The sequence below is a fragment of the Ichthyophthirius multifiliis genome (genome assembly GCF_000220395.1).
Source record: "Ichthyophthirius multifiliis unplaced genomic scaffold scaff_1120509250948, whole genome shotgun sequence".
Taxonomy (NCBI): Eukaryota; Ciliophora; class Oligohymenophorea; order Hymenostomatida; genus Ichthyophthirius; species Ichthyophthirius multifiliis.
The window spans coordinates 1-23,232 of record NW_004086349.1 but is presented as its reverse complement, the minus strand read 5'-3'; the positions used below and the strand labels follow the sequence as shown (position 1 = coordinate 23,232).

Genomic DNA, 23,232 nt, shown 5'->3' with positions numbered 1-23,232 from the left:
TGTAAATGGGCTTCTTTTTTTGCTTTTTAAAATATTTCTTATGAAGATTTTGTCTTTCTTTTTACTTCTATTTGTTTAGAAAAACATGTTTTTTTTATTTCCTAAAACCTCAAATTATTAACTTCTTCAATTTTTTTATTTGAGAATGCTTTAAAACCATTCAAGTATTGTAATCCGGTTATTTTTATTGTACCTATATTCCTTTAGGAACTTGTAGAATCTCCTGTTCCTTGCATTTTAGGTTTTAATGAAGATGGGAATGAATTTTATTTATATTTAAAGAAAAATTATGATATAGAAAATAAAGTCATATATGACTTGGATAATAATAAATTATATATAAATGAGATATAGAAAGATAGCATTTGTAAATAATTACCTTATTTTAAAGGCCTAAAAGAAAAATATTAATTAGTTAATAATTTATGTTCAATTAATTTTTAGAAAAAAAATAAAAATATATTTTTTGAAAAAAAGAAATAAATGGATTTGTTGAAAAATGAAGATTAGGTAAAAATTAGTTTGGATTTGTTTTTTTATATAAACAAAAATCTTTAATAAAATTTTATTTAGTTTTTACCCTTAAATGATTAGGCCATTTTCGATTGTAATGGGAAAATTTAAAATTTTTTGTGTTAAAATAAAGTAATTAAAAATTCGAAAGAAAATAAAAAATTTGTTAAAAATTTTGTATAAAGTTAAATTTTTATAAATTTCTTATAAGAAAAATACTTATAATGATAATACATAAATATATATTTATATATATAAATTTAAATCTCTTTTATTTATTTTTATTATAATTTAATTTAATAGATTAAATCATATTTATTTTGAACTTTTATTTTTAAATATTTATAATTAAAAAATGCTATAATTAAAATTTCTTTTTTAATTAAAAAAAAATAAAAAATAGAAAATTATTTACATTTTTGTTAAATTATGAACAAAAAAATGAAGTTTTAAATTTTTACAAAATAAAAAATAAGAAAAATATGAAAAACAAATTATTAAAACAATTTAGAAACCTAATTTGTTTATTATAAACAAAAAAATATATTTAAAATTTATATAAAAAATCATTAATATTCTTCATCATCATCTTAACAAAACATACTCTTTTCAACTTTTGTATATCCAGCTTTAAACTACTAATCACAGACTGTATTTAACATTCTTAAAATAAGTCCTTCAAATTTATGACTTAGCTTTTATTATTTTCTTTTTTCCCAACTCCATTAAAATCCTTCCTTTTTATAGAAAAATATATTAAAATATATATATATATAATATATATATATATATATATATATTTATATATATTTATATATATTTATATATATAAATATATATTTATCTATATATAAGGAATAAATGGCTACTTCTACTGTTCCCGGTCCTACTGGTAGAGAAGCTTCTTCTGCTATTCTAGCTATAGCCTCATAAAATTCTACCTGACTCATTTGGAAAATTCTATCACTTTAAAGTTCATCAATTTATGTCATCATACTTTAATTATAAGCAAAATTAACAACATTAGTTCCGAAATTTTCATCTTCTGCTATTGCTGTTAGAGAAATAATTTTTTATAATTCATCTAAAGACATAAATGGTATTTATCCTGGTTTAACTTTTAATTTAGAGAATTTTTTATAGACATGATCTATGATTTTTTTATAATTTTTAAGACAATAATCACATTCTTCATTCCAATATTTTTCTTCTCTCCATTTTTAAGCGTTATATTTTTCTTCATTTATGATATTTTCCAGATGTTCATCCCAAAAAAGGTTCATGGCTTCAAAAAAAGACTATGTTTTTGAATATTTTAGTATATATTTTTCCTCTGCAATCCTCACAAAAGCCTCCATTAATTAATGTCTATTTATTCCTCTTTCCGGATTCCGAAAATTCCCTTTTTCTCCTCCAGATATAGTCGCTGTCCACTTCAGATTTAAGTCAGCATCTTTTATTTTTTAGTCTATAATTTTCATTAAATCCACTAATTCTAGCCATGGACCGTTTTAAATACACCAAACATCCTATATGGGGTTAAAGGAAGCAAAATATTTATATAAATCTTTTATTTTTTAATACTTTTGCCGTAAAAAGGCTTTAAGGAGGTCTTAGTCTTCTTATTTTTTCACTTTTTGGGGGATTTTGGAGTTCTCCCAGTCTGTTTCGAAGCATTTTTTTATAAGCTCTTCGTCATCAGGTCTCCATTTGGCCATTAGAGATATAGAAAATGTCCATTTGGCTTTAGTTTTTTTTTACTTAGCGGGAACATATTAAGGATCTCGAGTCCGGGGCAGTATTGTTATTAAGGGGAGGTAATTTTCATCTAAAAGAGCTTATTTTTTGTGTATTTTCAGTGTATTAAGTTTTTCTATCTATAATGAATTTATAATTGAATTGTCATAAATTTCTATGTTTTAGATGATGTTCCCTTCTGGATTTGTGGTTATTTAATTTACATTTTTTTGGTTTATGAAAGGGTCATCTTCTTAAGTGAAAAAAAAGGATAAATTTTAAGTGGGTGGAAGCATTCTTTTGTATACAAAATTATTTTTGCCTAGATAGTTTTATTTATAGTTTTCGAAATTAAAATAAATGAAAACTGGGTCTTCTTTATCTTTTTCTTCTATTTCGATTTCTAATTCATCCCACCCGCCGCAAATCCAACAAACATCTTTTAAATCTTTCTCTCTTTGTCCTTTAAATGAATAATTAAAAGGTAGTACTTTGCATGAATTTATTCTTTATTTTATATGCATTCCTGTTAAATCTTCGTTTAAATTATCTTCAAGCACCAAAAAACCCCTAGAGTCTATATATCCAGTGTTTCCTGAGTAATGTAATCCATATATAGTCTTGTTTTTTTCTAGACCTTCGGCTATTTTTTTAGAATTCTCAAAGTCTATATAATTGTTAGATAGATCCAAATGCCTCAAATCTTTATTATTAGTAAAAAAAGTGCATATTTCCAAACTAAAAGAAAGACCTAAACCTAATGAGTTGCAGCTTAAGTCTAGTACTTTCAGGCTATGGTTTAATGATAGTGTTTAGAATATTAATTAACCACTAATCCCTTTTAATAAATTCCAATGAAGATAAAATTCCCTTAAAGATAGGCTACCTTCGATTACATTTACAATACTATTAGTACATTTATCACTTATATAATTTTTCGAAATATTTAAAGTTATTAAGCTATTATTAATATTATTTAAAACAGACTACAGAATCATATTTATGGCTTTATCACCTAGTTTATTATCTTCTAAATTTAAAACTTCGATTTTACATTCTCTGGCTTCTAGTGCTCTTCCTATATGATCACATCCTATATAACTTATTTAATTCCCTTCTAGATCTAATATAGTGGCTTTTCTGGCTATTATTTATAAGAGATCATCTGCTCCTTTTTTTGAAATACGGTTTTTGCCTAAAGTAAAATTGGTAATGCTTTATATTTATTTTATTCCTTGGCTTATTACTTTCGCGTATTTATCTCCATAGTGCATATTATTGATTTTAATGTCTGTATTTTCCCCTTTAGATTTAATAATACCTAATTTACAAGGTAGTAATTTTTGTTTTTCGATTTCTTTAAGAATACTGGTTTATGTAGAATCTTATATTTGAAAATATTTATTTTATTCGGAAATTTTTTCTATTTTTTTATAATTTTTGTAATAAATCTCTTCTGAATTTTAACCTAAAATTGGTTTAGGATAATTATCGTATTTGTGAATTTCGAAAGTACTCTACATATTATTAATATAGTCGTTTTCTTGTTTTTCTTCTTCTTCAGATCTAAGTTTTTCATTCAATTTTCCTAAATAACCTTTATTTAGACTACTTTAAGGCTTATCTCCACCCCATTAATAAACATGTTTTTTAAAACCTTATTTTTCTTGCTCTAGGGTTGTTTGGAGAATGTTTTTACTTTGTAACTGCTTGTATTAATTACGAAATTGTAATAAATTAAACTTTTCGGTCCAAAAACTTTCATTTTTTTTTTAGTTCGTAATATATATATTAGATATGGATTAATCTGTTGTTTCTAGATTATATTCTTTTGATATTTATGTTTAATCTAGTAGTTATTTCATTTTTTATATATTTTTATTTTAATAGAAATATATATTTTAAGTTTTTTTTATTTTTATTTTTATTTTAAAAGAAAAAAATTAATATTTTTATTACAAATAATAATAAAAAAAATATTTTTATCTTTTTTTTTTTAATAAAATCTCATATTTTGTATAATATATTTTTTTTAAAAAAAAAAAAAAAATTTATTATTTTATTATAAATAAAAAATCATATAAGCTTTTTTTATTTAAAGAAAGTCTTTAAATAAATATTCTAAAAAATTGTTAAAAGTGCAAGAAGTAATAATGTAATAAGTGAAAAAGCCATAACTTTAAAGCCCACATCATCTGTAAATCTACTAATATTTCCAGCTTTTCTACCCAACATTTTCTTTTCTTTACCAATAGTTTTTAACATATCTTCCATTTTCTTAACTTCTAAATCAATAGGTTAAAAATCATCCTTTTATTTTAACATGGAATAATCTTTTGCTTCAACACCTGTTTTATAATCAATAAGCATCTTCACACCAGATGATAATGTACTTTCAATACAAAATTAATATATACCTTCTTATTCGGTTGTAAAATATACCTAATTAAATAGTATTTTTAAAGTAAATATATGCAATTTTTACTTTTCCATTAGTTTCGTTGGACATTGATTGTATTTCTTATCCAAGTGGATCACTTATATAAAATTTGTAACTTGCAGGATTTACAATTATATCAAATTAAACATTAATTAATTAACCTGTTTTTATTTTTTTATTTTTTTTTTTATTTAATTTATATATTTTTACCTAATGAATCTGTATAACATTATATATCTTTTGGTCTTAATATAAAACCAAAAGTTATACATTTTATTTGAGAAATTGATAATAATAAAATTATAGGAATAAAAAGATATTTCATTTATTTAAAAAATTAATTTTAATTTATTAAATTTTTTATTAAAATTAAGAATATTTTAGTATTAAAATTAAATGTATTTGAAAAAAATTAACATACGTGTATATTGCTTTTATTTTTTATTATAATATAAATTTATTAATATATAAAAAAAGTAATATTAAAATTTATGTATTAATATGTAAAAATATAAATATATGTCTTTATTGTAAATTTAATAATATATAAAAAAAAAAATATTAATAATTATGTATTTTTTATTAAAGAAAAAAATATATTATAGAAACAATAATATCTTAAAAATAATTTTTTTAAAAATAAACTTAGAAAATTATAAATACATTTTAATAATAATTATAATTTAGTAAAAAATAAATATAAGAAAAAAAAAAGAAAAAATATATAAATAATAATAATAATAATAATAATAATAATAATAATAATAATAATAATAATAATAATAATATTAATAATATTATATAAAATATAATTATTTTAAAAATATGTATATTTTTATAATATTAATAAATATTTATATATATATTATACTATATATATATATAATATATAAATATATATTTATATACATATATATATATATATACATATACATATACATATATATCTACATATACATATATATATATATTTATGTATATATCATAATCCATCAGGATATTTAGTTTAAGATATCCAAGGATGATTTAAAGCTTCTTTTGCTGAAGGTCTTCTAGTTCTATCAATTTATAATAGCTATTTAACAAAATCTAAAAACATAATGTCATCAGTTTTAAGCCTTTTAAGAAAAATAAAAAATATTTTTATTTTATTTTCATAAAATTATATTTTAATTGTTTTATAAATTTATAATATTCAATAAAAATAAAACCTTTTTTTTAAGTTTGTTCTTTTTGGTACAAGTATTTAAATTTTACCGCTTTTAGTTTTTCTTTTACCTCCCATATCTGAAGTATCATTAATATTTTAACTTTAATCTCCATCTTCCATAACCTTTTACAATTAAAATAATAAAATATAAACAAAATTAAAATAATAATTACATCTTAATAAAGTAATCTTTTATTAGTAAAGAAATTATTAACAAGTCTCCCTTCTTAAAACATCCACTCTGGAATAGGTCCTATAATTCCAATAACTCTTGCTAATAATCCCTATACAGTGTCATTTTAAAAAAGCACATTTCCAGTCCATAATTCTGCTAAAATACATCCTAAACTCCAAATATCAATTTTATAATCATATTTACATCCTATAATAACTTCAGGAGCTCTATAAGATCTACTTTAAACATAAGAAGATAAATGATCATGAATAAAACAACTAGAACCGAAATCAATGATTTTAATTTAACATTTTGAATAAGATTTAATAAGAATATTTTCAGGTTTTAAATCACAATGTATTAATCTAAGGGAATTTATATAATCTAATCCTATAAGGATTTAATATGTTATTTTTTATAAACGGCCTATAGTAAAATATGGAACAGATTCATTTTCTCTATTAAATTTGTAAAATTCATAAAGATTGTCTTTAAGTAATTCTGTGACTATAAATAAATGCTCTTTATGATAAAAATAATCGTAGATTTTCAATACATTTTTTTCATTAACATCCCCATTAAAGTTTATATATTTTAAGAGCTTTATTTCATCTACACTCTAGTCAAAGTAGTCTTTATTGTTTTCAATTATCTATAATAAAATATATATATAAAAATATATATATATATATGTATATATAAATTAATATATATTTATATATATATTACTTTCATACAAACCATCTATCCAGAATGTATATCTTAACATTATATTGCTTTCGAAAAAGCTGCACTACCTAAATATTCCATTATTTGATATCTACCAGCTATTATTGAGTTTATAACTATTGGGAATTCTTTAGTTTCTTCAAATCCAGTTCTTTCTCTATCTGTTATTATTTTTAAATCAAAACAATCAAATATTGCTTTATCTAATTATGCAGGGTAAAAGTCGTCATTCGATGGTGGATGCTTTAAAAATTTAGGAAGATGTATATTTCCTTTAGGTTTTTACTTTTTTTATTATTATAATTTAAATTTTTATTTTTATAATTTTTTTTTTTATTTTTTCTGCATTTTTTAATAAACTTATTAAATAATAAAAAATAAACAGAAAAGAAAAATAATTAATATTCTTTTTTTTTATATATATATACTTCTTCTTATTTTGATTCTTCTTAATTTTATATAATTTAATCTGTGGAATCATTTCCGTTATTTTAGTGTTTTTTTTTTGTATAATCATTCGGTATTCTTATTTCTTCATTTTCATTTTCTTCATTGTTTTATAAAAACATGTTTTTAGTATTTACTACTTCTATTTTTTTATAAAGTATTTATTAATTTTTATATATATATTTTTTTTTTTAAATTACTTTTTTAAATTTAACATGTTGCCCTGTTTGGAAAATCGTATTTTTCAGCCAATTAATCTGCTATTTTTTAAAATTCTCTTTCTGGAACTTCATATAAATCAAATCCAGGATCATCGTCATCTATATATTCATCAATATTTTTAGGTTCCTCTAATTAGTCTAAAATTTAACTATGGGAATTTTAAAGAAAATCAGAAGTATCATTATTATTTTTAACTTTTATAAAAGAAGGCATTTTATCGTTCATGTTTGGGAAGAAATCATCTTAATCTTTTTTTCTTTACATGAAAGATTCAGTGTTTTTATCAGATTTTTAATTTTAAAATTCAAATTATTTTTATTGGTTTTATTATTATATATTTTTTTATTATTATTACTATTTATTTATTTATTTTTTAAACTGATTTTTTTTTTTTTTTACTTTTGCTTCTTAATAATGTAAATCGTCTTAATAAATTTTTTTTTTATTTATAATCTTTTTAAAAGTTGGATTTTCTAATATTTTCTATATATTTTAATTTTCTTTTTCTTCCACTAAAATTTTATTCTTTTCTATTATTTTTGTCATTAATTTTTCTACTATTTAATTGTTTTCGTAAGGATTCTTTTTTTGGATTTTTATTTTAAATTAATAATTATAATTTTAATGATTATATTTACTTATATATTTTAAGATTTTATATTTTTCTAATTATTATTTATATTATTATTTTTATTATTTTATTAATTATTATTATTCATTTATTTTTTTATATTATCTATTATTATATTAGTATTAATTTTTATACATTTATTTTTTATTTTAAAAAAACTACCTAAAAGTTCTTAATTTGTTTCATGTAAATTATCTGCTGATCTTAAAAAATTAACTTTTTAATTTTTTAAATTTTTTTTTAAAATAAGGTTATTGATTTATTATTATCGCTTTTTTAATAAAATATATTTTATTTTACCCATTTCAGATTTGAATGCTTTTTAAGCATTAACCATTCCGGCTTATTCAAAAAATTTAAGTAATGTTTAACAAGTTTCAAGCATTGTTTTTTAAATTATATTATTTATATATATTAATAAAATTTATGATTTAATAAATATTTTTTTAAAAATAATAAATATATTTAAAAATAATATATTTAAAAAAAAAAAAAAATTAAAAATAATAAATAATAAATATTTATTTATCTAAAAAATAATATATATTTTAATTTTTTAGTTTTTTTATATATAGATATTTTCAATATATTTAATATAAAAAAAAAATATATATTTGAAAAAATGCAAAATAATATATTTTTTATAAAATAAACTAAATAAATGCAAGGATATATAGAAGCAATAAGAAACGCATAATAAAGCCATTTAGAATCTATAGTTAATCATGCAATATAAGATACGGATGTATATTAATTTACTGAATTATTGTAATTATAATAGATAAAAGATGTAAAAATTATAAAAATAAAATAAGAAATAATATACACATATATAAATATAAATAAATATATATATATATATATATAAATATAAATATATTATATATATATATATATATATATTCATATATACATAATTCAATATTTATTTATTTTTTCATATAAATTAATTTTATAAAAGCTTAAAAATGGTAATTCAAAAAAGCATTATGATTTATTAAATTTATTTGCATTTCAAACATTTAATGATTGGATTTAAAATAAATAGGCATTTCCAGAATTAAATTATTAATAATTATAAAAATTGAGAATTCTTACTTTAATAAATCTTGCACATAATGAAAAAGTAATAATTTATTATATTATTACAAATTTTTATTATGATTAAACTAATAAAGTAATTGTCGTTTTAATTATTATAATAATAACTTAATTTAAATAATTTATAAGAGTTATAAAGTTTAATTATTGAAGCGATATATATTGGAGTAGTTTAAGGAAAAATTAGTGAAAGAGATAAAGTTTTTAGAGTTCATTTAATTTATTACTAATAAAAAAAAAAATTAAATTTTTATAAAAATTAAAAAGATTGACTATGTTATAAGTAGAGATGTAAAAATTTAAGATATTCCTAATATTAAATATAAATTATATAAGATGTGAATTTTATATAAATAAAAAAAAATTATAACTCACAAATTAATATATATATATTAAAAAAAAAAAGATTAGAAGAAAATAATAAAGTAAAAACTATTTTAGAAAATAGAATATAATTTTTAAACAACGAAAAATAAGATGATCTTAAAAATAAAAAATTAATTGAAGAATAAAGATAAAATTCTTAGATTATTGGTTTAAAAAAAAGTATTTATTATTTTCTATTATATATAATTATAAAAATTTTTATAGATTGATATGAAGAAAAAGAAAAAAAAAATTACTATATATATTTTTTAAAATATATAATTATTTTCATATATTTAATTTCTTTTTATTTAAATAAATATCTAAATTAGAATTTATATATATATATATATATATATATATATTTATATATTTTATATATTAAAAATATAAAATATATAGCTTAACTAATAAACTAATATATATAATGTATTTTTATTTTATTTTTCTCGAAATAAAAAGATGCTATGAAATATTTAAATAATTATAAATTAATAATTTATCTAAAATATGGACAATTTACTTTTATTTTCATCCAATTAGTTATACATTATTTATGAAAAATATGCTTACATTTTATGACTATAATTTTTTACGAAATTTCTATTTATTCAATACAAATTTAACATATATTATCTCTTTCGATAAGAATTTCTTTAATATATTAACTTTCTAGGGAACGAATACTAGAAGTACTAATTTCTTCTAATTAATATTATATAAATTCTTATTGATATGTTAATTATGTGTTTTAAAATTATTTATACTATCTTAAAAATATTATTTCGGTTTTAAGTATCCATATAACATCTTATACTATAAATAAAATATTAAATAATAAAGTATCTTTTGCATCTTCGATATTTTTTACACAATTTATATTTAAAAAAGAGTTTTCACATATTTTCTATTCTTTAAATATTAAAAGTAAAATTAAATAGGAGTCAAAAATACTTAAATAAATTAATGAGAATATATTTATATATATTACGGCTTTTAAAATTAAATATTTGATTTATAATTTAAAATTACATTCAGTATATAAACTTGTAAATATTCTTATTATTAATACTATAAATAAAAAATTATAGTTTATTATTATTATGAATAATATAAAACATTCCTTATATTAGCCTGAAATTAATAAATTTATGACTTTTATCAATAATAAAATAGATATTAAAATAAATAAGAAAGGAATTAAACGTAATATCATATTTATTTTTTAATTTTTTATAAAATAATTAAATATATAAATATATATATTTTTATTTTAGATAAATATTTTAGATAAATAATGCTTAAAATTAAATATATATATATATATATATATTTAATATTTTTTATTATATTTATGATTAAAATTACATACTTTCTTATTTTCTAATTTAGTTTATTTTAAATTTAATTTTTAGAGAAAAAATAATTTATTTATTTATTATCATTATATTTAAAGAGTAAAATTTATAATAATTTTAATAATTATTACTATAATTTAATTATTAAAATATAAAAATATTATTTTTTATATTATTAATTTTTAAATTTATTTTATTTATATAAATTTATATTAAAATATTTATTTTATTATTTAAAGTTAAAAGTTAATAATTTTATTTTATTTTTTAAATAATTAAAAATATATAAAAGAAATATTAAAGATAATATATATATAATTAAACTTAAAAACATAAATATAAAAATTAAAAGGTAATATACATTTTAATTAATTTTTTAAATACATATAACAAAAATAATTAAAATTAAAATAAATTTCTTTAAAAAAAATTAAATAAATATAATTCAAATAAATAAAATAACATTTGAATATATAAAATCAAAACAATTAATTATATAAATAGATATATAAATTTATATATAATGATAAAATAAAAACTAATAAAGAAGTTTTTATAAATTCATTTCGAAACCATTTTAATTTTATTAAAACTAAAAAAAACTCTGAATGGTCATCTATATTATAAATAACAATAAAATTCATATTTATTAATATAAATTTAATTGAGAACTATTACATAATATTAAAAAGCACCTAATAAATAAATGACTAGACATTAATTTTTTTAATCAACAATATGAAATATTTCAACCCGAATTATATTTAATAAATAAACCAGATTTTAAATTAATCATATGATATTCTTTTATTATTATATCTTTATTTTTTACTTTTTTTATATTTTGTGTATACTTTTTAAATATAAGTATCCTAAAATTAAATAAAGGAAATATTTTTATGGCAGATGGTTTTGTTATTTAGCTAATTTTTATTAGTATATATTTTTTTTTCCTGCTTAGATTCATTTTTTCAAAAGCTTAAAATGCTAAACTAATTAGTTTTTTGAGTGTAACTATGCCTATTTTTAATTTTTTAGTTTACTATTGCTTATTTTTAATTAATATTGGTTAGTTATATATTACTAGAATCTCAAGAATAATAAAAAAGACTTCCTTAGTATAAATAAAATGGTTGAAAAAGCGCATAAAATAACTTTTTTTGAATTGATTTTAGGTTTTTAGACAGTTTTAGGTGTCTAGAATATATATATAAACGTATTTTTGGGAATTTATAGCATTTATTTATATATTTGTTTTAATTTTGGGATAGAATACTATATATTAGGATAAGAAAATATTAGAAAAATTTAAAAATTTCACATAAATATTTTAATGGGATTAAATTTGGGAATACTAGTTCATTTTTTCGAAAGGAATTATATGATTTTCTGGATTTTTTTTTTTTCAATATTAATTTGTTTGTTTAGTGAAAAAATGTAAGTTTTTTTAGAAAAAAGGAATGTATTGGAAATAATGGATGTTTTTTTATAAAAGCAGTCTAAAAAAAACACTGGAATATAATTTTTTTTCGGTCTTAATTTAAATAATGAAATAAAAGATGAATAACATGAAGAAATTATTTTTTAAAAATAAAATAAAAAAAAGACCTTTTTTTAAATTAAATTTTACTTTATACTGAATAATTATTGAAAATTAATGTCCTTAATAATATATAAAATGAAGTTATATTAAAAGGAAAAATAAATTAGCATATTTATACTTGCTTTGATTTAAATTGTTTTTGTAAAAGAAAGGAAATTTTTGACCCCAAAAATAAAAGGAAATTTCGTTGCAAAAAATTCAGCATTTTGCAAATATTTCTTCTTTTTTGAAGTTTTTTGTGTAATAAATTTATCAAAAAACACTGGATTTGTACTAAAATGAAGGTATTTTTTACGCAGAATACCTTTTTTAAAAACTAAAGAATCCTATATTAGCTTAGAAGATGATTTTTTTTATAAAAAAAAAGCGCTTTTTTTATAAATAACTAAGAGTTATTTCGAATAAAAAGGCTTTTTGAATAAATTAAAAAAGAGAATTTTTAAAAAAACAAGGAATTCGTTTAAATTGAGGTAGTTGTGAAAACCGAGTAAAAAATGGATAAAATTTAAATGTAAACATTTAATTTATTAAAAAACAAGGAAAAAATGAATTCTTATTTAAAAAAAGGAAAAAATAGAATTGTAAAAAATCGATGAAATTTTTTTTAAAAAACAATTTTTTTTTTGAAAAAAATAAACAAATAATTCCAAAAAATTTAAAAGTTTATTAAAAATAAGAAAAATTGGAATTTTTTTTATTATTGGTTTTAGTTTTATATTTTGAATAAAAAAAAAGCTTTTTTTTCTTATAAAATATTAGTTCAGCTTAAAATTCAGGATTTTTCTTAGAAAATAATAATTAAGATAAAAATTCTATTAAGTTTGATTCCTGTAATATTTTTGATTAAAATTCTGTAGTTTTTCTCATTAAACATGTCGGATCGCTCATACTATAAGTTTCGAGTAATGTGTTTGGTGTTTTAGGTTTTAAAAAGGAAGAGTTGGAATAAAAATAGAAATTAGATGTAATAATGCCAACTGTTTATGGTGAATAACATGAGTTTTTTATTTATTATTTTGAAAGATATGGCAAATTTAATAGCCTTTATACTGAAAAGAATGTATTTATGTTAAAAAAAAGTTCGGATTTAATATACGCGAGAAAATTCGTGAAATAAATATTAAGTTTAGATGGATAGTGTTATTATTTTGGAATATTAAGACCTATAAATATTAATAAAAATTACATTATTTTAAATAATGATTGGGAAATAGATTCTATTTCTTAAAAATTACTATAAATTTTAGAAATTGAAAACTTTTGGTTAAAAAATAAAAAAAAGAAAGATAATTTCATTCTGTCAATTTTAATTTTTTGTCCAGTTTTATTTAAAATTTATCTAAATTAATTATAAAAAAATGATTATTAATAAAAAAAAAATATTTTTAAAAGAAAAAACATCTTTAAAAAAACTCAAATAATGAATTTAATGCCTAAAAAAAATTAAAAAAGTAAAAATTAAATTAATTAAGTATAACCGAATTCACCTAAATTATAAAGCTTAATTATAAATAGTAATTAGTAATAGTAAAATACTATGACAAGTATAGATTGTAAACCATAATCTCCATAATATTTTTAATAAAATAAAAATAATGGCTTTTAAAAATAATAATTATAAGAAAATAAATTAATAGAATAAAAAAGTTTAAACTATTTACCACCTTTAAGTTATGAAGAAAGATTATTTTCGCATACAAAATTAAATGATATATAATAATAGAATTCGAATTATAAATAATAAAAATAATAATAATAATAATAATAATAATAATAATAAAAATAATAATAATAATATAATTCCTATGCATTAAATAAACAATTACATAGAGGTAGTAATTTGTTAGTTTAAAATAGATAGAAAATTTTAAATGATATAAACTAAAGGAAAATCAATTTACAAATTAAACGCAAGGGCGTAATAATTCACCAACAAGAAATAAAAAATGTAATATTAACATATGAAAATTCTTTAAAACTAGAAAAAGAAAATGAAGAATAATAAAAGGATATCTAATATCATTAAAAATAATAAAAGCCTATTTTATCTATAAAAAGTAACTCGCAAAGTTTAAATTCTTTAGAATATGAATCTTAATCTTAATCATAATCTTAATCTTAATCTTAATCTTAATCTTAATCTTAATCTTAATCTTAATCTTAATCTTAATCTTAATCTTAATCTTAATCTTAATTATAATTTGAAGATGAAGATGAAGATAAAGATAAAGATAAAGATAAAGATAAAGATAAAGATGATGATGATGATGAATATGAAAATGAAGATGAAGATGAAGATAATGAAAATTAAAATAGTTAATTTATTGATTAGATGAAAATAAAAAAATCAGTTAATCAAATATCTAATTGTATTAGGGAGGAATAAAAAAAAGAAAGACTTAAATTTTATAGGATAATTTTGATATTAAAAATGAAGTAAAAAAAATACTGTACATTCTATTAAATCTATATAGAATTCTAAAAAAACTATTTAATCTTTAAAAACAGAATCTACTAATAATTTTTTTTTAGATGAAAATTAATAAAATGTAAATTAATTTTTTCAAGATAATAATAATAACTAAGATTTAGAGTTTGTAGAGTTTTAATTTTATATTCCTGTAAAATACAGAGAAATGGTAAAGGATTATTCGAAATAAAAATTTGAAAATAAATAAAAACAAAACTTAAATTTTGTATAAAAATTACAAGAAAAATACAACTTATAAAATTCTTTAGTTAATATTAATTTATCATGCACAATTAAATTTGAGTAAAATTAGTTTTTTGAAAATTCATAAATTATTATTATTATAGTACATTCATATGAAAATTAAAAAAAAAAAAAAGAAAAAAAAAATGTTGAAAATATAATAGAAGAAAAAAGTACAAATTAAAGTAATATATAAAATATAAATGATAATGTAAAAAAGAATTAAGAAAAAAAGGATATTAATTAAATGATAGTAATAATAATAGTAATAATAATAATAATAATAATAATAATAATATTAATAATAATAATAATAATAATATTTCATACTATTAAAATGATTAAAATGTATTAGATATATAATAAGATTTCAAACATTATAAAAAAAATTAATTTAATTATACTAACATACCTAATATTTAGATTAAAGATGAAAATAATAAACCAAATAAATTGCTTCTTGGAAATTTCAAATTTAAATTAATTTTAAGATTTTTTTTATTTATTTTTTTAATTTTAAATATATTTACTTTTGTATATTTTATTAATTATTCATTTTCTAAATTCTAAAATAATTATTAATGTATATTTCTTATAAAAAAAGCTCACATAAATTTACTAGAATTTTACAATTCTATATTAGATTTATATATTATTTAAGAAGATAAAATATAGAATTACTATACAGTAAACACTAAAAAAAAACACTTTAAGAAAATCTTGATTTTTTTAGCAAACTAAAGGAAAACGATTCCTTTTATAATTTATTATATGAAAAAGACTCTTTTATGGAAATTTCGGATCAAAATGTTTTTGATCACTATGATTTATTTGCTTAATTTTTTTATTTTTCGTCATAATTATATGATCAGAACTAATTAATTAATTTTAATGACTCCAATATGATTTTTTTAAACACATATATAGAAAAAATATGCTCTTAAATGCTTCTTATTTATAATTTATTAATATAAAATATTCAAGATGAGGTTGATTCTCTTTAATTTATTTTCATTATTTATATTATTGTGAATATTTCTTTACTTTTTTTAATTCTTATTTTTATTATTAATTAACTTTGGAAAATCATGTATACTTTTAAAGCTATAATTGAGGTTTTCGCAGATATACATGTAGAAGATTTAAATGAAATAGAGAAATATAATAGTAATTTAATAAAGAATTTACAAAAATTTTTTTTTTGGTAATAAATAAACCAGAAAAATAATACTACTGAAGATAATGAATAAGAGAAAAAATAATTAAAAAATAAAAACGATAAAAATCTAAAAGAAAATTTAAAGAAAATAAAAGAAGTTATAAAATCAAATTTTTATTAAAAATAAATTATTAAATTCCTTTTTGTCATTTTTTTCTTAATGATATGTTTTATTGCTATTATTTCAATATTTACTTAAAATACTTTCCTAAATAATACCAAAATTTAAGTTTTTGCTGAAAATATACACCAAATAATTCAAAATATTGAATAAAATACAGTTTCTTTAATAATTATTAAAGAATAGAATGTTTTAGGCAATAATTAGTTGTCTTTTTCGAAATAAAATTCCTTATAAAATTTCAATTCGAGAAATATTATCCCTAATTTAAAAGTATTTGATTAATAAAAAGCTTTTTATTAATTTTATTATTCTTTTTTTTACAAGAATCCATGCGAAAGTTACTCTAGTATAATTCCGGTTCAAATATAGGAAGCATTTTTAGCCCAAAATAATATAAAAAATTGCAGTTTTTTAGCCTTATAGAGTTTAGGGAATGGAATTTCTTCTTTTTTTTAGTTTTTTAAAAATTTTGTGAATAAAAATATTAATGAAGGTTCTTTTTTTAATACGGAAATTTTAGATTATGATTTAGGAGTTTTTTATTCGAATTAATTTATAATTTTTTTACTTTAGGAATGGAGTATATATGTTATTTAAGAGTTAAATGATGAAAAATATTTTTTGTTAATCTTTATTTGCGTATCTTCTATTTTAGTTATTTTTATTTATGTTTTTCTTGTCGAAATTTGTATATTTAGAAGTGTTAGAAAATAATATAAGTATTATAGATGGGTTTATAAAATGTTTATGCCGGATTTTATTCTTTAAAAAGATAAAAGAATTAAATTTTGGTTAGTTAAATTTGGGGTTATTAATAAATGAAATTTTTATTATTTTTTTTTAATAATTATATATATATTTTGTTTATTTTATAGAATTTTTATAAATGAATTTTTATATATCTTTTTTATTAATTTATTTTTTTCTAGAAAATTAATTTTATTTTATTTTTTGAAAAAAATATCTCCCGCGCCCCGCAAAAATATTAATTTTTAATTTTTTTTATTTTATTTAAAAAAAATATATATATATATATATATATATTTATTAATTTAAGTTAAGTTTGTATTTGCTTAAATTAGTATACTCCTGACAATAGATTATGAAAAAAAAAAAAAATATATATTATGAATAATAGTAATAATAAAAAAAAATATAAAGACGAAATAACTATCAAAATCATATTATTAAACAATATATAAGCTAATATAATATATATTTAAAAATATACACTATAAAATATAACTTTTATTTAAATGCAATAATTTTATTATAAAATTATTATTATTTTTTTTTAAAAAAGAGTTATACAAATGATGTCAAGTTAAATAAACTCCACCTTTAAAAACATTTAAATTATATAATATAAATACACATATATAATATTTATTTAAAAAAAATAAAAATAAAAAAATAATATATTAAAAAAAATAAAATAATAACAAAAACAAAACATTAGAATGGATTCATCATTTGAAGATTTAGTAATTAACTGTACTTAATAAGATCCGAATTGTGAATTAACAATAGCTAATAATCTTTAATATGGTGATTATATTATCTTAAATTAAAACGATATTTTATTAATCGAATAAGTTAGATTTTTTTCTAAACTTAGAAAAAACTAAAATATAGTTCTTTAAGGAAAAAATCTTTCAAAAAATAATAAGTATTTTCAACTCAAAATAAACTGGTAATAATAAATCTAAAAAATCTCAAATCCTCATATTTAAACATTAAAAATTGTAGCTATAGAACCTGATGACAATTTAATTTATGTAAATTATAATGGAAAAATTACTGAAGTTGATGTTTCTTAAAGAATTGATGAATATTTGTAAATTAATTCTAGTATTTCTTCTTAAAGCTTAAAGGTTATTGATATTAATGGACAATTATAATTACTTTAATTTGTAATTGGCTGAAATTTAATATTTTTACTTTCTATTTTTTATTTAATTTATTATAACTAACTTTTTTTTTTTATTTTTTATTTGTTATTTTTATAAATTATTATAATAAAAATTTATAAATTTCACAATTTTATTTTATAACTATTAAATGCTTATTTATTTATATATTAAATTATTTTATAATAAAAACATGAATATTAAAAGATATTTTTTTTAATTATTCTTTTTTTTATATTTTTATAATGTAATTATTTTATAACATATTTATTAAATTTTAATCATTTGTATATTAAAAATATTAATTTTAGTATTATTATTTCTAAATAATTATAATTTATAGGTTATATATATATTTAAAAACTTTTAATTTAATTTTAAAACTATTAATATTATATAACTAAGTTTAAAATAAATAATAATAATAAAAAAAACGTTTATTATAATCTTATTAGAACTTTCGATTTTTATTATAAATTACACTTGTTAATTTAATATATGGTTTATAGTAATTAAATAACAGATATTTCAAATAATATGCCAATTATAATTTTCAATTATAAAATATTAAAATTAATACTAAATATAATATTTAAATTAGCTAATATAAAATCAGTCAGTTTAAAAACTTTATTAAGAACTGTCAATTTTTCGAATCGAAATATTTATAAATTTAATTAAAATTGCCTAATAATTTTATAAGTAAAAAATAAAATAAATTAAAAATAAATTACAATGTGTATTTTTAAACTTCAGATTATTATTATTAGAATTAATTATAGGTAAGGAATAAAAAAATTTATGATTATTGTGTGTATATTTAAATTTTAGTCCGATGAAACAATTATTATTATCGAAAGTCAAAGTAAGAAATTAGCATTTAAGCTTTTATATAGTGAATTATTTAATAAATTATTACTTGGGAGGGGTTTTTTGTATTCTATTTTTCTTTTGTTTTTTAATTTGTAATTTATGTTTGAAAATTTATTAATATTTTTCCTTATATTGCATTTATTTTATAAATATTTTTTTTTTAAAAAAAAATATATAATTAAGAAAATTTATTTCTTATTAAAAAAAAAAAAAAAAAAAAAAAATTAAAAAAAAAAAAAAAAAAAAAACTTTAATAAAACAAAAAAAAATAAAATAATTAATAATAAAAAAAAAAATTTAAAAAATCAATCAGTCTATAAATCTTTCCATATTTTACATGTATTATCTTTAGATCCTAAAAAAATAAAAATAAGAAAAAATAAACAACAACAACAAAAACCTTAAATAATAAAAAAATACCTGTAATAATAATATCTCCTTCATAATTAAATGAGCATGAGAAAATTTCATCTGTATGTCCTTCCAAAACCTATAATTATTCGCAAGTTTCAGCACTCCAAATTCTCACTGTACAATCCAGTCCTGCCGTAATAATTTTTGTCCCTTAAGGATTAAACGAGACTTTAGAAATTTCCCCTTCGTGCCCAGTTAAAATTCCAATACAAGCTCCATTATTAATATTATAAACTCTCGCAGTTCCATCCGCACTTGCTGTAACTAATCTAGTCCCTGTCGAATTGAAGGCAATATCTAGTACCTCATCGACGTGTCCTCTTAAAGTTTCTACACACTTCCCAGTTGCTATGTCCCATATTTTGCAAGTTCTATCAATGGAACCAGTGGCGCAAAACTCTCCTGTAAATTCAAATTAAGTACTTGATATTTCTCCTGTATGTTCATCTAAAACATGAATAGATTAACCTGTTCTAATGTCCCATACTATGGCTGTTCTATCAAATGATCCGGTTAATAATTTATCACCATCAGCGTTGAAATTTAATGATACTATTTCGCCTGTATGTCCTTTTAATACAAATATTTCACGGCCAGTATCTACGTCCCATAATCTGGCGGTTTAGTCCATAGAACCTGTTGCTAAAAGTTATGCTTAAGGATCAAAAGCTAAACATACTATTTCATATTAATGACCAACTAAAGTATTTATTAATTTTCCATTAATTGCATCCCATATCTATGTTAATTTATTTTTTTGTTAATTTTTTTTTTTTTACTTTTGCGGTTTTGTCAAATGAACCTGTAGCTACTTTATCACTTATATTGTATTTTATTTTTAAAAGATAATATATATATATATATATATATATTTCATAGATTATTTACCCAAAAGGATTATTAAATGCTATACAATATACAACATTTTTATGACCTTCTAAAGTAAAGAACTCTTCACCGGTTTCTGTGTCCCAAATTTTACAAGTTCTATCATATGAACCGGTTATAAATTTATCGCCATTTTTATTAAATGCACAATTTGTTAAAGGAAGAACATGAGCTTTTAAAGTTTTATATAATTAAAAATGTTGGTTTTTTTGGATTCTAATTTGTCAATTAATTCTATGGAAAAATAAAAATAATAATGATTTTCTTTTTTTATTTTTACTTTAAATCAAGGCTTTTAATTAAGGTTTTCTATTTGGTGTTATTATTGGTTCTTCTAAAACTATTTCATTTACTAATTAATCTACATCTGTTCTATTTTTTATTATGAATATAAAATAATATTAATATATATATAAAGTTATTTATATACTCTTGAGATAAATTTAATAAATCAATAGATTTATTTTCCATTTCTCCATTAGAACGAATATATTCTAAAATGATACCTGGGGGATAATATCTGAGTAAAAATCTTTTGAGTTTCATAATTTTTAATTTTTTTAATTATATATATATATATTTAATTTATATATTTGTTTTTTTAATTTTAAAAAAATGATTTTTTTTTTAAAAAAAAATATTATAAATTCATTTTTATAAATAAAATTAATTCTTTAATAAGAAAAATATAAAAATATATTTATAAAAAAAATATAATAAAAAAACATTAAATATTTAAAAATATATATTTAATATAATAAAAAAAAAGGGAAAATAAAAATAATTAAAGAATAAACATTATATAAATAAATATATATATAAAAAAAAATATAGTAGTAATATAAAATATTAAAAAAAAAAGTAATTAATATTGTAAAAAAAAAATAAAAAATGGAAAAAAAAGTGTATTAATAAAAAAAATACAAGTTTAAAAAATGTTAAAAATTAATATTTTATATTTATATTTATATTTATATTTATATATATTTTTTTTTTTTTTAATTTATATATATAAATCATTTATTAAAATAATAAATTTTTATTTTATTTATTTTATAATTTCTTTTATTTTATCTTTAGAAATATTTTATTCCCTATTAAATTATTATTTAATTTTTTTAATTATTATATTATTTTGTTTTATTTTATATATTTTTTTTTTTATATAGTTTTTTTAATTTTATATTGTTTTTTTTTTTTTTAGATATAAATTAAATTTTATATTTTATAATTCTTTTCTACAATATACTTTTATTTTTTTAATTATTTATTTTATTTTTATGTATATTAAATTTAAAATATTCTTACATTTTAAGAAAATATTTTTTTTTATTTAATAATATATTACAAATATTTTTACTTCATTTGCAACTAAAAAAGAGTATACATTTAGTAGATACATATAAGTTTTTTGTATAGGATTTGAAAATATTTTTATTGATCTAAATATTGGTTATTTTTTTAATTTTTACATATTTGTTTCATTATTATATATGTAAAAATTTTTTTTATGTTTATATATTTAATTATTATTTCTTTTTTTTAATATATTTATTGAAGATATTTAAAATAGTAGTTTATTTTGTTAGAATATTTATAGTTTGTTTTAGTTTTTTTTTTTTCATATTTTTTATATGATAAAACTTATACATAAAATTAAAAGTGGCTTTTATATAATAATAATAAAAATGTAGTTTAGATTTTTAGCAAAATACTATTAATTATAAATTTATATATAATATCTGTTAAAAGATAGTAATTTATATTTTATAAAAAAATATGTATTTTTATTTTATAATAATTTATAAAAAATTATACATAATATATATAATATAATGAAAAATCATAATTATGATATAACCAATTTATTTGTTTTTATTAATATTCTAATTTTAAATATATCCAAAAAAGTTTATTTTATATTTTTGTTTATTATTTGCTTCTCGTTTTATATATAAAGGGTATTTTTTATTTTTATTTTTATATATATATAATATAAATATTAGTACACAACAAACAAAATTATATCTTTAATAATATGACAAATTTTTTAATAATGTTTTTATTTTATTCAAAAGAAAATAAAAAAATTGTTGTTTTCTAGTATATATATGTATAATTCCTTTAATTGACCATTAAAAATTAAAAATAAAATAATATTTTTTAAATGATTTTAAAAATGTGGATTTTTAATTTAAAAAAATCTTATAAATATACATATTACAATTTAGAATTATTTTTATATAATTTATTTAAGATTTTATTTATGTTTAGATTTATAAATTTTTTATTTCCTCTTTCCTTTTGCATAATTTAATGCTTCATTATAAATTATAAAAGAATTATTTCCGATAGCTTAATATTTTTATTTTCATAAATAATTAATAGTAATTTTTTATATAAATAAAATAGAAAATAAAAAATTAAAATAATATAAATATATAAAGTACAATAATAATATATAGTAAAATAGATATATATATATATATATATATAATATATATATATATTTACTATTTAAATTATTTATATAATATATATATATATTTATTTTTTTTT

At 16.8% G+C, this 23,232-nt stretch overlaps 6 protein-coding genes across 6 annotated transcripts, besides 52 other annotated features; 1 reads left to right on the top strand and 5 right to left on the bottom strand. All coding sequences in view use genetic code 6, as the record gives it.

Moving 5' to 3' along the window:
- Positions 1–436: 436 nt before the first annotated feature.
- Positions 437–500: a microsatellite.
- A 541-nt stretch (positions 501–1,041) lies between these two features.
- On the bottom strand, positions 1,042–4,115 carry IMG5_117050 (leucine rich repeat protein; the record flags this gene model as incomplete). Its single annotated transcript, XM_004034578.1, has 2 exons — positions 1,042–1,250; positions 1,383–4,115. The coding sequence occupies 2 exons, from the start codon at positions 4,113–4,115 to the stop codon at positions 1,080–1,082; spliced, it is 2,904 nt and encodes a 967-aa protein (XP_004034626.1). The 3' UTR covers positions 1,042–1,079.
- Positions 1,275–1,366: a microsatellite.
- A 211-nt stretch (positions 4,116–4,326) lies between the features above and the next one.
- Positions 4,327–4,759, bottom strand: IMG5_117040 (transmembrane emp24-like trafficking protein 10, putative; the record flags this gene model as incomplete). Its single annotated transcript, XM_004034577.1, has 2 exons — positions 4,327–4,692; positions 4,736–4,759. The coding sequence occupies 2 exons, from the start codon at positions 4,757–4,759 to the stop codon at positions 4,327–4,329; spliced, it is 390 nt and encodes a 129-aa protein (XP_004034625.1).
- A 96-nt stretch (positions 4,760–4,855) lies between these two features.
- Positions 4,856–4,888: a microsatellite.
- Positions 4,889–5,417: 529 nt separating this feature from the next.
- Positions 5,418–5,487: a microsatellite.
- Positions 5,476–5,670: a microsatellite.
- Positions 5,541–5,673: a microsatellite.
- Positions 5,673–7,152, bottom strand: IMG5_117030 (protein kinase domain protein; the record flags this gene model as incomplete). Its single annotated transcript, XM_004034576.1, has 4 exons — positions 5,673–5,808; positions 5,902–6,023; positions 6,074–6,727; positions 6,805–7,152. 4 exons carry the CDS (start codon positions 7,150–7,152, stop codon positions 5,673–5,675), a joined length of 1,260 nt encoding a protein of 419 aa, XP_004034624.1.
- Positions 6,729–6,796: a microsatellite.
- Positions 6,738–6,801: a microsatellite.
- Positions 7,091–7,145: a microsatellite.
- Positions 7,108–7,141: a microsatellite.
- A 629-nt stretch (positions 7,153–7,781) lies between the features above and the next one.
- Positions 7,782–7,846: a microsatellite.
- Positions 7,796–7,840: a microsatellite.
- Positions 7,798–7,844: a microsatellite.
- A 280-nt stretch (positions 7,847–8,126) lies between the features above and the next one.
- Positions 8,127–8,237: a microsatellite.
- Positions 8,132–8,183: a microsatellite.
- Positions 8,142–8,229: a microsatellite.
- Positions 8,142–8,237: a microsatellite.
- Positions 8,149–8,250: a microsatellite.
- A 286-nt stretch (positions 8,251–8,536) lies between these two features.
- Positions 8,537–8,581: a microsatellite.
- Positions 8,550–8,617: a microsatellite.
- Positions 8,563–8,591: a microsatellite.
- Positions 8,618–8,765: 148 nt separating the features above from the next.
- Positions 8,766–9,547, top strand: IMG5_117020 (hypothetical protein; the record flags this gene model as incomplete). Its single annotated transcript, XM_004034575.1, has 3 exons — positions 8,766–8,872; positions 9,066–9,075; positions 9,473–9,547. 3 exons carry the CDS (start codon positions 8,766–8,768, stop codon positions 9,545–9,547), a joined length of 192 nt encoding a protein of 63 aa, XP_004034623.1.
- Positions 8,920–9,016: a microsatellite.
- Positions 8,933–9,016: a microsatellite.
- A 360-nt stretch (positions 9,548–9,907) lies between the features above and the next one.
- Positions 9,908–9,953: a microsatellite.
- Positions 9,954–10,840: 887 nt separating this feature from the next.
- Positions 10,841–10,868: a microsatellite.
- Positions 10,869–11,099: 231 nt separating this feature from the next.
- Positions 11,100–11,145: a microsatellite.
- Positions 11,116–11,202: a microsatellite.
- An 850-nt stretch (positions 11,203–12,052) lies between these two features.
- Positions 12,053–12,643, bottom strand: IMG5_117010 (hypothetical protein). Its single transcript, XM_004034574.1, has one exon. It carries the CDS (start codon positions 12,640–12,642, stop codon positions 12,289–12,291), a length of 354 nt encoding a protein of 117 aa, XP_004034622.1. The 5' UTR covers position 12,643; the 3' UTR covers positions 12,053–12,288.
- Positions 12,644–13,056: 413 nt separating this feature from the next.
- Positions 13,057–13,113: a microsatellite.
- Positions 13,114–13,884: 771 nt separating this feature from the next.
- Positions 13,885–13,930: a microsatellite.
- Positions 13,902–13,944: a microsatellite.
- A 324-nt stretch (positions 13,945–14,268) lies between these two features.
- Positions 14,269–14,333: a microsatellite.
- A 289-nt stretch (positions 14,334–14,622) lies between these two features.
- Positions 14,623–14,727: a microsatellite.
- A 7-nt stretch (positions 14,728–14,734) lies between these two features.
- Positions 14,735–14,831: a microsatellite.
- Positions 14,832–15,499: 668 nt separating this feature from the next.
- Positions 15,500–15,567: a microsatellite.
- Positions 15,568–17,950: 2,383 nt separating this feature from the next.
- Positions 17,951–18,024: a microsatellite.
- Positions 17,982–18,041: a microsatellite.
- A 1,527-nt stretch (positions 18,042–19,568) lies between these two features.
- Positions 19,569–19,667: a microsatellite.
- Positions 19,572–19,619: a microsatellite.
- Positions 19,577–19,667: a microsatellite.
- Positions 19,668–19,676: 9 nt separating this feature from the next.
- IMG5_117000 (WD repeat protein) lies at positions 19,677–21,219 on the bottom strand (the record flags this gene model as incomplete). Its single annotated transcript, XM_004034573.1, has 6 exons — positions 19,677–19,726; positions 19,792–20,524; positions 20,565–20,604; positions 20,674–20,845; positions 20,954–21,045; positions 21,104–21,219. 6 exons carry the CDS (start codon positions 21,217–21,219, stop codon positions 19,677–19,679), a joined length of 1,203 nt encoding a protein of 400 aa, XP_004034621.1.
- Positions 19,766–19,803: a microsatellite.
- Positions 20,528–20,560: a microsatellite.
- Positions 21,220–21,228: 9 nt separating the features above from the next.
- Positions 21,229–21,281: a microsatellite.
- Positions 21,282–21,383: 102 nt separating this feature from the next.
- Positions 21,384–21,439: a microsatellite.
- Positions 21,440–21,463: 24 nt separating this feature from the next.
- Positions 21,464–21,506: a microsatellite.
- A 119-nt stretch (positions 21,507–21,625) lies between these two features.
- Positions 21,626–21,656: a microsatellite.
- Positions 21,657–21,773: 117 nt separating this feature from the next.
- Positions 21,774–21,868: a microsatellite.
- Positions 21,774–21,869: a microsatellite.
- Positions 21,786–21,868: a microsatellite.
- Positions 21,826–21,874: a microsatellite.
- A 546-nt stretch (positions 21,875–22,420) lies between these two features.
- Positions 22,421–22,471: a microsatellite.
- Positions 22,472–23,070: 599 nt separating this feature from the next.
- Positions 23,071–23,178: a microsatellite.
- Positions 23,147–23,220: a microsatellite.
- Positions 23,221–23,232: the final 12 nt, after the last annotated feature.